Source organism: Pteropus vampyrus, unplaced genomic scaffold (genome assembly GCF_000151845.1).
Source record: "Pteropus vampyrus isolate Shadow unplaced genomic scaffold, Pvam_2.0 Scaffold9, whole genome shotgun sequence".
Classification (NCBI taxonomy): domain Eukaryota; kingdom Metazoa; phylum Chordata; class Mammalia; order Chiroptera; family Pteropodidae; genus Pteropus; species Pteropus vampyrus.
Window position 1 is genome coordinate 17178338 of NW_011888790.1, and position 14966 is coordinate 17193303.

The 14966-nt window shown below is 30.6% G+C and overlaps 1 protein-coding gene across 1 annotated transcript in view; it reads left to right on the plus strand.

The window, feature by feature from the left end:
- The window catches only part of LRRIQ1 (leucine rich repeats and IQ motif containing 1), a 186439-nt gene extending 171630 nt beyond the window's left edge, over nt 1-14809 (plus strand). Inside the window, exons 24-26 of the mRNA XM_023521211.1 lie at nt 4697-4829; nt 7102-7162; nt 14657-14809. Of these exons, the coding sequence (XP_023376979.1) occupies nt 4697-4829; nt 7102-7162; nt 14657-14809 (347 nt within the window). The remainder of the gene's footprint in view (nt 1-4696; nt 4830-7101; nt 7163-14656) is intronic.
- Nucleotides 14810-14966: the final 157 nt, after the last annotated feature.

A 14966-nucleotide genomic window follows, 5' to 3' on the forward strand; every position in this document is an offset into this window, starting at 1 on the left:
TGAAATTGCAAGGGATAGCAGGAGTAGAGGAGCCCTTGAAGAAGACTAAGGTTTAGAAAAGGTCAGAGAAAAACATGGATACTGTAATGAAACAAAATGCAAAGGAAATAAGCCTTTTAAGAAGGGAGGAGTGGACAACGGTATATAATATTACAGAGGACTCTGTAGGATAAGAACTTCAAAGAGTACCAAAGATTTAATCATGTTAGTTATCTTGTGAACAATTCCAGTGAAATACTGTAAGGAGGTAGCCATATCGCAGTGGGCTGAAGCACAAATGTTCATAAGTCAACAGAGACTTGGCTTTGTCTACTATTTCAAAAACTTTATCTGATTTGAGAAGAAAAGGGAAGAGTAGCCAGAGGGAAAGGTATAAAGCCATTTTGACGGATACTGGAAATACAGAAGAAAAGAAAATACTGATGGCAAGAGAGCCTAAATTATATGGGATGCTTGGGATCCAGAGCACATTGAGGGCATTGGGCTTAGGAGGAATGGTGCCTCTTCTATTATGATAGATAAGACAGGTACCTTTGCACATATGTCACTACATGCATCTGCTCACTACTGTTTCAAAAGTAAGCCTAAAGAAATGGGTGCGGTGAGATGGAAAGGAACCAGATATTAGTGAGATACCCTTCAGGTTAATTAGACCTATTTTCTGATTAGATGTTGGTACTTAAGAAATGAACAGTCAAGGTTGACTCCAGAATATCTCATCTGGATGGCTTGGGAATTCAGGAGGAAAAACAGACTTAGTGGGATGATAATATTAAACAAGTTGTGACTCTGAAGTTCAGCTGGATATAAAAACATTAAATAAGATAGAGGTTGATGATACCTAGTCCTCTAGGCTGCCAGCCCCATAAAGTCATATACAGTGTCTATCTAGCTGACTATCGTTAGAAGCCAGCACAGTGCCCGATATAGAGTAGAGGGGATGGGCTCCTAGATACTTGTAGAATAAGGAGCAGCAGCATTTAAAGGAATCTTTAAAGGACCCTGAAAAGGAGCATTTAAAAAATGGTGTTGCAAAGTCTTGAAGAGAAGAGAATTTTAAGACAAGGAAATGGCCTATGTAGTTGAATTCAGCAGAGAGGTCAATGAAGATAAGGAATAAATATGTTTGTTAGAGAGAACAGTTTAAAGACTCCTTGGTAAGGACAATTTCGATTTCGCAAAATCAGATTGCAATAAATTAAGGAGAGAATAGAAAATAAACAGAGACAGAGAGTTGACCTCTTCAAAAAAAAAATAACTGTTAGCCAATATATTTTAGTGTGAAAGATAACATATTACAAGAGTATAGAATTTTTTCCTGAAATCTTATATCTCATTTTATATGAGTTTATTGAATTGGGAGGCACAAATCTATAAACTGTGGGGAGGCGGGAAGGGCTTGTAGTTTAGAATATATTTAGCAAATAGATACATTTTTTTGCCTAGTAGACACTAAAATCAAACAATTAGCAGGAGAAAATATGTGCACCAGTGAAAACAGATAAAGGATTATGAATGGTCATTCGAAAATAAAAAAGGAAATACTATGATTCAGCAGATAATTGGAGAGAAAAAGATATTTTACATTATAAGACCTATAATAAATGATCATGTGAAATAATGTTAAATCTCACTAGCCATAAAGACACATAAGTTAAGACCATATTATACAATATTTTTGTAAAATTATCAACAGCTTTAAAGTATATAATATTTCAATGTTGATGTAGGGCCTCAGTGAAATGAGTAACCATATATAGTATGTGGTAAATTGATGAAAGCTTTTAAAACTATTTGACAATATAGATTATATTGAGTTCCTCAAAATATTTCTATTTTTAGATATGTTATCTTGAATTTCACCTGAAAAGATAATTAAATGAGATAATTAAAAACCTGTCATTAACAAGTTGGTACATCATCATGTATAACCATTAAATTTATGTTTAGGATAAGATTCACGTTACCTGAAATTCATTTGTTATAGTACTAACTGAAAAGTAGGATGTGTAAAATGCATACAATTTTATGTAAAAAAAAAAAAAAGCAAAGTAAAATAATTCTATGAAAAAATAACTACAAAGAAATGCCTTTAAAATATTATCCAATGGTTGTCCTTAGATAATGGGATTTTTGTGTATTTTTTTTAACTTTTTACTTTTCTGTATTTTCTAAATTGTCAATAATGAGACTTATTTTTATAATAAAAAGTTTAACAATTCGTTTAAATAAAATCACACAAATTTGTGTTTTGAAGTAAAGAAGACTATATAGACAGCAGTAATTAGGAGACAGCAAGAAGAAAAGGAAAACCTTTTTCTTAGGTTGATGATACAAGAAATTAAGGAAGCAAGACCTAGAGAAGTAGAAAGCACAGTAGGTAAAGTGTTTTACTTTCTGAAGGCAGAATGATGGTTCTTCTAAACTGAAAGGCAGGATTTATTGGACAGCCTGCCTAGATACTGATAAGGATTTGTTAAGTAATCCAGGTCACCATTTTTCTTCCTCCTCAAGAAGCTAAAAGCAAGACTTCTGCAAACTTAAAAGAGTAAATCTTACTTTTTCCTTCTTGGTGACAGGCATGATCCTGAAATGGTTTAGCCAAAACAGAATCACCTTCTCCAGCATTTGAATTGCAGTATATTCATGTACACCCAGCCAATTTCGTCACTACATTTGTTCTGTTTCTTACATGAGCTCATACCAATATGCCAATCTATACCTAAGGTTTAAAATGGTTAATATGAATTGGACCCTTACAGTGAATTCTCTCATCTTTACTCAGGGATTGTTGTCTAGAACTGTGGCTGAGTTCTGATGTAAAACCTCTTAAGATTTATGGATTTTTATTGTAGAGTTGAGGAAAACTTTGCAAAATGAGTACTTCAAAGTATGACTAACTCAAGCATTACTATTTAAAAAAACAGAAAGATACAGAGATACTTTTTATTTTTAGCTAAAAGTACACTTGTTACAAAAAGATTTTCTACATGTTAAGAGTAGGTAAGTTTCCAGCTCTGGGTTCAGTTGATTATCAGGGTCACTGAATCCTGTTTTCTCTCACTTCATTCATGAGTCCAACATCTGGACTGGTCAACCAAGAAAGGCAGATAAAAGGCTGGGACTTTGCTGGAGAAGAGACTAAACTCTGTATAGTGGATAGATATGGCAATGTCAAACCTTTTTCCTATTTGAGTGTCTTTTACAGTTTTGTATGAGGCCATCTATCCAGATGGTGTCTGCTCATGGATTCAGTGGTCAGCCCTTGCATGTGAAGTAATTGTTCCTCCAATATAACAACTATGGGTGGGTTTGCTTAAGCTCAGGATGGAAAGGGGTATGACTGTTTTAGAAACATTAGGTGCCATGAGAAGTAACGGAAAGTTAACTTTAATAAATAACATAGAATTTAGAGAAATAAACATTCTGATTTTTAGTTTTTCTGGGAACTGGCTCTAATATCTTCTTTGATTGAAAACTAGAGTCATTTTACTAATTATTAAGAGCAACTTTTAAGAAAAAAAAAGACATGATAGATATATCATCCTCAAGATAGAATGACAAATGCTAAGCTTATGTATGCATGTGTATGTGTGCACGTGCATCAAGTATTCAAAATAGGCTTTGTACCATGCTTCATTTGTTTTCCAATCAATTTGCAAATATAAGATCCATGGTAAAAGAATAGTTCAATTTAATAAACTGACATTTTAAGTATCAGGTTTTAAATTATAGCATTCTTGTGAGTTTGATTACCATGAGTTAGTTTTCAAGAGGTACCTTTCCCTGATGCACTGTCAATCAAACCTACAAAGTTATTAAGTCCTTAAACATGATGATGGCACCAAAATAAGAACAGCCTATAAGATCAATTTCATTGAGAAATACTCTAAAACAACAGATCTTCGATGTAATTCTGAAATGCACAACATCGATGTAGCTGTAATGCCTGCAGATTAAAAAAAAATACAAATATACACATATATAGAACAAATTTTACATTTGAATGTAAGAATTGGATTTTTCTTTTTATTTATTTTTGCTATTTCTTTTCTATTTGTTACCTTGTATTCTTTTATTTCTTTTCTTTCGTATTTTCCATAAACATCTTTAAGGAAAGCATGTTATACTTCCTCCCTTCTATCTTTGAAATAGCTGTTATGGCATAAGCACAGGTTTCTTAATCCTAATATAAATGTATTCCTAGCTTTAAAAAGTATATTATCTTACACAAACCAAGCTTAGTTTTATATAAAATTAAAATTAAAATACCCTCAATATAATTTATAAATTCTACATTTATAAAATTTAATTTAAAAAAAAATAAATAAAGTTAGTATAAGAACAACCACCCTTTAAAATAAGCCTAAAAAGATACTATATTGGAGAGATATTCTTTTTGCACTACATTTCAACCGTCTATCAAAAATAATTCTTTTAATTTTATAATTATAAAAATAAGAAAACTCATAAAATATTGGTTGTATTAAAACATTTCCTTTGATTTTCAAAATAGGTGGGTTTGACTCAAGCAGGAAAAATGATCTGTAAATTACTGACATTTTTTACAGATTTATCTCCCATGACTTAGTCACTTTTTTTCTTTCTTGTGATAAAATTGTTAACCTAGGCTGAACTGCATTGAAAAAATTTGATCTCCTTAAATACCAAATAAAATTTTCACATTTTTTCCCAGGTAAAGAAAAAGAATTTACCTACAAAGACACCATGGCACATGAAAAATTAGAAAGGAGTAAAGAATATACATACCAATGGCTTCACACACAGATTGGAGTTCATGAAACAACAAGTTCCAGAAATATGAAATGGTGAGGTCATTTTTTTAAATTAGATTTTTGTATTATAAACATATCTTGAAAAGTGAAACCTAGATTAATTGTGCTAAAATAAATATGACTTTATAACCACAATGCCAAGTCATAAAAAGGCCTCTCATATAGAATAAATTTAATCATTCTTTATATTTTTACTCTAAAATGTTTGAGAACTCTTTCTGAAATGCTTAAAAACAACAGATGAACTATACAAATAATTCTACTTTAAAAATAAAATACATGATATTCATTAACTGTTTGTAAATATCAAATGTATTGGAGATTGTATTTTATTTTGTGTTATTTTTGTTGTCCTTTATATTTGGCAGTTAAAATTATAATTCAACTCTAATGCTGCCACTTTACCTGTCATGTAACTAATTTAATAATATCTCAGTGCTCAGTTTCCTCTTTTTTATAATGAGATGATAATATTTTATCTATCTCAATATAGAGGCGAACTCACAAGTTTGAACATATTAGATGTTTCATTTAGCAACAAACGAGGTCAAGTAATTTTAGTTACATTAATGTATGTATTAGTTTGCTAGATCTGCCATAACAAAATATCACAGATTGGGTGGTTTAAACAGCAGAGATTTATTTTCTCACAGTTCTGGAGTTTACAAGTCCCAGATCAAAGAGTCAGCAAGGTTGGCTTCTTTTGAAGTCTCTCTCCTTAGCTTGCAGATGGCCACCTTCTCAGTAAATCCTCATAAGATCATCCCTCCATCTGTGTGTCTGTGTTCTAATCTCTTCTTGTAAGGATATGGGTCTTATTGAATTAGGGCCCACCCATGAGACCTCATTTTACTTTATCTTTTTTAAGACCCTATCTCCAAATACAGTCATATTCTGAGGTATTAATTCTGAGGGTTAGGATTTCAATATATGAATTTTGAGGGAACAAAATTCAGCTGATAATGTAATATAGAACATATATATGCATTACTACTGAACCAAAGTTATAAAGAAGGAAAAGCCCAGAGATAATATTTTCAACATAAATTTTAAAACTTTCCTTTTAGCTACATATATTCACAAAACAGTAAAAAATGTGGTATTTTAAGCATTTATTAAATATATAAACCATTATTGAATCTGAATGTAGATGACACTTTGGAAATTTTTCCAGGCATTGTGGATAATAACTATTTAAATGAGTAACGAACAAACAAAATCCTATAATTATGAGGATTTAAATTTAACAGCAAGTTAAAGTGTATAAAAAGAAAGCTTTTTTATAATATATATAAATTTAAACCTTCATATGTGGTCAATTTTATAGATGTAATTTTTTAATATGGAAAAGAAAGTGAAGATTGAAAGTAGAATTAAAGTATTTTGTAATCTGGGTTGGTTATGTTCTATTTCGTTGTAAGCAGAGAAAGTAGAAATAAAGCTATCGACATTTGAGAATTTTTATTTTACTGAATATTCTAATTAATGTTTTATGTTAGTATTAATCAATTTAGTGTAATTCATAAAATGCAATCCTTAGAACCATAAACAAATATAATATAACCCATAGCTTACTACCTACATTAACCAGGTATAAGAGGTCTGGTTTAGGAATTTTAAAACATTAGTATAGATAATGTGAAAAATAAAAGCAAAATGTTTTAGGATATACTTTAGATATGCTTACACATTTAATGATATCCCTTACTCTTAAATAATTTATATTTAAATATATGATGCAATAGGCAATTGTTTATGGATTTTCTCTTTTGAAAAAATATAAAGGACTAGGTAGTAAAATTTTAAGAAATATTGTTTTCAAGAATGGAAGTTCTTGAAAAGTCAAATGTTAATGTTCTAGTTTTAAACAGAAGTTAATTATGAGCATTAGTATAATGTATTAAACACACTCAAGCTACTTTAAAAATAGAAAGCTTTGCCTTTCTCATAAAATAAGTAAAATATACATAAGCAAATGTAAATAAAATATTTATTTTTTTATAATTTATTAGTTATTATTATTGGTACTTTCAAATTTTTTGCTTATTGTATGTGTTTATGTTTGGCAAAAAGGGTAGCATTAAAGTGTTATATAGAAATTTAAATTTTATGTTAAAAATAATTTTTAAATGACAATGGAAAGATGTAAATTTTTATATGTATTTGCATGTAACCTAATTTAATAAAACTGTTATTCCCATTTTATAAACTATTGATTTCTCACAAACTTTTTATTTAGCATTTTTTTCATATTCTTCCTCTAAATTTATGTAATAATATGATTTCTGTTTTTGTCACTACGCAGCAACCATTTCTTGCCTGAGTTAGATCCAGATGTACGTAATGGTGGAAGAGTTCAGCTTGTGGTAAGAAATGTATTTAAAGTTACAGAAACCATTGTAGATACCAGTATTCAATAAATGGCACTTTAAAATATGTCCATAAATTAGTGTAAATTATGAAAATATCACAACTGTAATTATTTGGGATAATATCAAATACTATGTATTAAGTAATAACATGTTTTCTCCACTCGTAATATAACTATAAAATATTATTTCCACATGGAAGATTTTTAAATATTATCTTTCTATAGTATTCAAAATAATATTATTCTAGACAGGAAATTGCTTGATGAAATTACTTTTTAGAATACTTGAGTGAAACAGCAAAGTACCCTCACAACTCAGAAAACTAAACTAGATAAAAATTAACAAGTAATTGTGAACTCAACCACTCTAAATAATAAAGTGTAAATTATCAGAGTTTTAGGAAAAACCAAGTTCTTAACATGGCGACTAGATCATAGGCTCTAGACAGTATAACTGTATGTGCATTGCTAAATTTGATTGTACTATAGGCTATTAGAAGGAAGACTATGTTAACAAGAGAGTAGCCACTATGGAGTCTAGAGAAATGAAGCCCACAAAACGAGAAAATTTCAGTGTGTTTCCAGAAATTTTCAGAGAAGAGGGTACCTTGACCAATGACGGAGGTGTGTAGCCTTGTTGGCAGGTAAAAATGGATGCATCAGGTGATTCTAACTTTATGACACTCTCCATTTATATCAACCAACTAACACTTCTTGGTAAGATTCTATATTCACCAAGAAAACTGATTATAATTTAGCTTGCCATGCAGCATTTAGTATAAAAAGATAATGTTCTTTTTAATGTTATCCAGAATAGTTACATTCATCATTCTCATGAACAGCTCATTTAAGGAGTTTTCCTGAAAGAGGAGCAAAATTAGAGCAATAACTAAAATTAATGTTTATGAAAATATTTAGAGAATGTAGATTTGAAATAATCGCTCTGCAAATATTTCCTTTCATTTTAATAGATACTTCTCTGGCAGGCTGGCATGGGGATTACTACAGGAAAATTGGTACTTCATTCTATTAACAGTATACATATTACTGACTAACACTTTCCCACATGTTGAATGGCCACATTTTTGGAGCAAGAATGGGGAATATAAAAGTGCCAAAGAATGCCAGGATGAAGGAGAAAAATATTATTGTACTCCTAAAAATGAATGAAAACAGATTGGGTAGATTATTTACCAAAATAGTTCTTTGAGACTAATACTCTGACATTAATCACCTTCTTCCATATACCACTATATTATACTACATGTAAATATATGACAAATACATAACAATGACAAATGCTTTTTTTCATATTGAAGATGCACAACTGAACACAAAAACACAGTAAATGGTAGAACATAAACCCACAGATTGTGTGTGTGTGTGTGTGTGTGTGAAGAAGGGAGAGGGAGACAGGAGAAGGGATTAAGCAAGGACTTATGCCAAAAGGATACTGGGCTAACTGAAGGCTCAGAGTAGAAATCTTGCAGAGTGTTAGGGAATTAAAGCACCTGACTTGTGCTTGGGAACTGGACACAGATAATTGCCTGACTGAGAAGGACCACAACAAAGAGAAAAATAATTTTTTTAAAGATGCAACTGCCTCTACTATACTATTCTCAAAGACATAAAATAATATCCATAATAAAAGGACAAAAATTATAAAACAAAAATAATTAAATTTTAATTAGAAGACAGATTGATATGCACGGGAGTCTATTATAAACTCTGGAAATAATATATATTTTATGTATATATATATAGTATCTATTATATATATATAATCATTGAAATAAACTCTGGAATGGATACCATAAAAGAGAATTAGTGAATTGAAGGATTTATCTACAAATGAACAATTATTAGATTGACAGCTGACATCAGATCGGAAACTCCATACCAAAAGACAATGGAATTATTTTTTAACATTAGGGATATATATAAATATTATCTACTTCACTAACTTTTAAGGGTGGGGACAGAATAAAATATGATCAAACATTTAAACTCTGAGTTTTGATAACATATTTGTCTTCTAAATAAGATCAAAGCATATTATGTAACTGATAGGAATGAGAAAAATGAAAATAAAATGCCATGTTACTTATTTTCAAATATATATTAGGTGTGTTATTGATCTAGACTATCATATCGCTGATTAAACTTATCCTCCAATACTTCAGGATTTTCCTACAGAGACAGTGATAATTCAGGTTCCCCAGGAATATACTCTGAAATTTTTATATTTAAGTATAGAACATTTATTGCCGGAGACTTTCAGGAACAACTCCTTTGAGAGATTAAAAAAGCAGGATAGAGAACACGCTGGATCCCATCTGATCTCGGAAGCTAAGCAGGGTCGGGCCTGGTTAGTACTTGGATGGGAGACGACCTAGGAAGACCAGGTGCTGTAGGTGTAAAAAAAACCAAGAAGCAGGATAGTGCAGACAGGTAAAGTGAACTGCAATAGATTTGCAGCAGAGGTTGTGAGATGTAGTGGCGGTAAGGCCCTTACGAGTTGTTCCAGGTTGAGGCAAGAGGACCAGTATTTTACGCTCCTTCATTGGCTCAGGAGAGGGTGTGACTTGGGCAAAGAAGCTCTTTTCAGCAAAGGACAATTTCTAGAGAGGGATTTAGCTGAGAGCTACCAGGTTTCAATTTTCTCAGCAGAAAGAGGAATCTGATCCAGTTGTTAAAAGTGATCTGAGTGGATATCATAACAATTACTATACTCAGTATGTTCACCATTCATGAATGCAACAACTAAGTGTGTACAGTGTAAATATATAAATTAAAAACAATTCTGAACAACTGGTTTTTTTTTTAGGAACTTGGGAAATCTCATTGTAATATGTGTGTTGATGAATAAAAACCCAAGATTATATAAGTAGCTTTGAAAAAGTGGAGCAGCTGGTGTCACAAGATATAAAAAACAGTACAAAGCTAAAGTAAACTTTATGGTGTTGCCACAGGCATGGGTAAATAGACCAATGGATGTGAATAGTAAGTTCAAGAATAGACCTATGTCTATATTGTAATGTAATGTATAATAAAGGTAGGAAAGGTCAGATCATTTGGTAAACAGCATTCAGTAAACTAGCGTTAAAAAATATCAGGCCTAAATATAGACCATTTACACTCTTAAGAGTAGTCAAATGGGATTCAGAAGGTTTGAAGACTCAAATGTGAAAGGTAAAACTATAAAACTGATCAAATAAAAAAGAATAGCTTTGCAACTTAGCAGTGAAAAAAGTCTTCTTTAAGAAGATACAAATAGTTCAAATTATATGGCAAAAATTGATTGTGTTAAATTAAATATTCTTTTCTATGAAGAATTTTATAGAAAAAGTTAACAAATTATAGACATGGACAAACTATTTTCAGTGTCCGAAACTAGCAGTAGATTAATATCTAAATATAAAAACTTCTGCAAATGAACAATATAAAGTCAGGTAACCCAACAAAAAAGAAATATAAATACAATAGAAAAAGAATATACATAGACAGTTTGCAAGGATGATGTTGAATTGCATAAATGTATATAAAGAGATTCTCCGTTACATGACCAGAAGAATAAAAATTAAAAGTAAGAAGTTACATAACTCTACTCATCAGAATGGCAAAAATTAGACAAATGGGTTAATGTAAGTGCTGTCAACAATGTAGAAACACTTATGTATGGCTGGTGAGAGTAGAAGCTGGTACAGCCATTCTGGAAATAAATAAAGTAAAATAATTACAATATCAAGTGAAGACGAATATGTGGATCAACTGAATCTTTCATACATTGCTGCTGAGAGTGGTACAACCACTGGAAAAAAAGTAGTCAGTTTCTGATAACATTAAATACCAATTAACATATAATTCAACAATTCTACTCTGAGCACTTTCCATAAAGAAATTCAACAATTCTACTCTGAGCACTTTCCATAAAGAAATTAATTTAAGTTTAATCAAAAACCTATGCATAAATATTAATAGTGTTTTTATTTGTAATGGCCAAAAATTATAAACAACTAAAATCTCATTCAGTAAGTTAAAGGATAAAATATATTTATTTTGTGTGTGTGTATATATGTATATATGTATATATGTATATATGTGTATATGTATATATATACACACATACAAAAAATTAATAAAAAGCAATAAACAAACTTTTGATACATACAAAGACTTTGCTGGATCTCAAGAGCATTATGCTGAGTGAAAAGAAGACAATCTCAAAAGATTATATACTGCATGATTTCATTTACATAATATACTCAAAATCATATAATTATAGTAATGGAGTACATATTAGTGGTTGCCGGTGGTTAATTTGTGGTGGAAAGAGTATGTCTTTAAAACGAGAGCAAGGGAGTTTCTTTGAGAAGATGGAACAGTTCTGTATCCTGATTGTGATGGTAGTTATATGAATTTATGCATGTGATAAAATGTCATAGAAGTATGCAAAAAGTTGTACATGTGAAAATTGGTGAAGTCTTAATAAGGTCTGTGCTTTAGTAATGGTATTGCATCAATGTCAATTTCCTAGTTTTATTAATCTCACTTTGGATATATATAAGATATCATTGGGACAAATTAGGTAGAGGGTATACAGAGAATTCTCAGTACCAAATTTGCAGTTTCTATGGGAGTTTTAAATTATTTCGAAATTTAAAAAAATAATTAAATGGTTGAACTTTATGTTTAAGTTCTGTGCATTTCACTTTATCATAAATTATAGCTCTATAAAACATTTAAAGTGCCTTTCATGCCCATATACATTATATAACAAGGCTTCTGCCTTATTATATAAGAAAAGGGGTTTGTGCAATGATGATAATGTATTTAAATGTAGAGCTATCCGTAACTCAGCTTTCTGCAACCAAAAATAAAAAATGGTTTCAAATCACTCATGTGTCTAGAAGTACTTTAAAATTCTTTGAAAACCTATACGTAGAAATATCTATAAGATAGCTCATGAGTGGACTTCACTTTTATAACATTTCTCTTTTTAAAAACTATTTAAATAATAAGTAAATATTCATTTTTATGTGTGCCATTTAGTATGCTTTAACTTCTAAAAATATAAAAGTTTACAAATAAATATTTAATAAAAACGTGTTTGTGAAAAGAAAAAAAAGAGAAACTCCTTGTTCTTTATTAAATGAGAGAGATTCTCTATTTTTAATTAAGTCATTTGGGTTGGATGTGAATCAGGATCTAGATGTTTAGAAGTCAAGTTCCAAAATTCATACCCCTCACTTCATTGTGAAAATATGGAGAAAAAGTATTACAAACCTTGTAGATAGGGGCTACAGATGTGACCTATTAAAGAAACAAACACCTAAAGCAATTTTGCAAAATTACTATTTAATAAATATCTGCTATTGAATTGCACATAAGAAAATTCTTACCTGACATTAACTTGAAATTGTTTGTGTTATAACCATACAAAAGGTTTAATATTACAGTGTTTTAGAATTGAACATATTTTTTGTAAAATTAGTGATAAAAATTGTGGTCAGTTATATTCAGTTTTTAAGTATATTCGTTTCACATGATATAGAACACATGTATTTTCCTTATGATGTCTCTATTCATTAACAGTAAGAGGAGGAATAATGTTAATTTTGAAAACCAATGTTTTCAAAAATAGAGTCTGAATATTAATGCATATGTGTCTATGTCATATGCACTAATGGGCCTGTAACTAGACACTTTATAAAATTTCCAGGTTTACATTTAAGCAGCTAGGTGGCACCGCTGTGAAATCACATATTCCTGTTAAATTTCACTTCTAAATTTGAATTCCTATTGTAATTTGGCCTAATTAGTAACTGACATTAATTGTTTTCTATTTTGTACGAAACAATCTTTTAGAGATTAATGGCTTAAATGATAACAAGATTTTTGGAAGGCATGTGTTCACAAATATTTTCTTGACATGTAGGTATTGTCTTATTTGCAGAGGATAGAATTTCTACTTCCTATTTAGGCATAGTGAAATTATGTCATTGAATTGAATCAAATACCTGATTTTAAAATCTTGAGACTTATACTTAAATCCTCTTTAGCCCCAGGCAGGTCCGCTATGTGATTAACATGTTTTTCCTTATTTTATAACTGGTCTCACAAAATTGTGGTGTTGCTTTGTTATTTCCCCCTTATTCTTGGCTGGTTCTTTTAAAGTCTTAGTATTGATGAAGCTACTCTAATGGGAACATTAAACATCTACTCTTGTATACTCATTGAAATAAAACTCAGAAAAAAATGTATAGCCCTTTTCATACTAATCACAATTGGGAGCCAATTGTTCTTTATTTCATTTTCAACAGTTTTCTACTGAGATTTTTTTTGGCAATGCAATTTATCACCTAGCTAGATACGTGAAAAGGTGACTGACATTACAGAATGGTTTTTATCCTGAGTTCAGTAATAGCAAATTGCTTACTTAACAATGAGAAGTTCATGCACTTAAGGATAGGAAGGAGGATGCAAAGAAGGGCAAACATCTGAATTTGAAAAAGGATCATCTTTAGAATCTGGTTTCATGAGTTTTTCTAGCTCATCATATGGGACAGCTTTTTAAACATAGCAATGAGTGTATGGCTTTATTTTGCTCTATTTAAATTTTTCTCACATCAAAAATTAAAGACAATCCTTTCTCATAGGATTTCAAACATCCTGTGGTTTGGGTTAAACCCCAACTACTTTAAGTCTGCTTTGCTTTCCATTATTTCATTTTCCCCCATTTCAGGGCTGAACCCTGATAAATCCTTACTTAATGGTATTAGACATTATGTAAAACAATATTTTATAGGCAAGAAGTTATCCTTTTAACTCTTAGGTTCAGTCCAAGATAATAATAAAATCAGATGGTATTTTTAGGTAAAATAAATTATCTAATCCTTGTGTCCTTAAAATAATGTATCTTGAAATTTCTACATATTTACCAATATCTCCCAAATTAGATGTAATATACAGTATTTTTACATCAATAATTATTATAATGAGAATGCATAGATCTTTTGTGAGTATGGTATACAATTGTGGTATGAAAAATATTTCACGGAATTTTATTGAGAAAACTAATACTTATAAGTGGTAAAATATAAGTATTGCAGAAAATAATGTTATATGGCATTTCCAACATTCAATTAAGAATAAAATAATGTTCTTGGTAAATAAGTGATGTTAAGCTGTGTAAAGTTTCATCAATTGCCTTTAAGATTGATTTTCATCAAAATTACTGTACTAAAATGTTTTCTTTTGTTGTACAGACTCAAATAGCAAACCTCAATTTCAAAATCGGCTCTTATTTGCAAAAAATGCTTTGACATAGTGCATTTGTTCTGCCTGGGCAGCAATAAAGGATTGTGGTATCATTTTGAAGAAGGTTGTTTGACAGAGCCTGTTTGTTTATTTGGGGTAATGTGAGCTACATTCAGAAAATGCCATATTTTGTTTCATGATTGTATACATTCTCTCCCATTGCTCCCAGGCACGACTTGTAAGCAGAGAAGACACGGATTTAGACCTTTTTTCCATGACCAGTGGAAGTGCTTTGTCTGTGAAGAGAGAAAAAAAAAATCAGGCACACAGACACTCAGCGGGATCTTCAAGTAAGTTGTGGTTTCCTTCAGAATTAATTTAGAAATCACAAATGAATTGATGGAACCTAATGCCAACGAGCATTCTTTTACATACAGGGGGGTAGAATGCCAGCAACCAGAACTGTCCAAAAATGTGTATTGCAATGTTTTTTCCTTAAATGTCTTCTTTTGATATAAACAAAATTAAATTATTTCTAA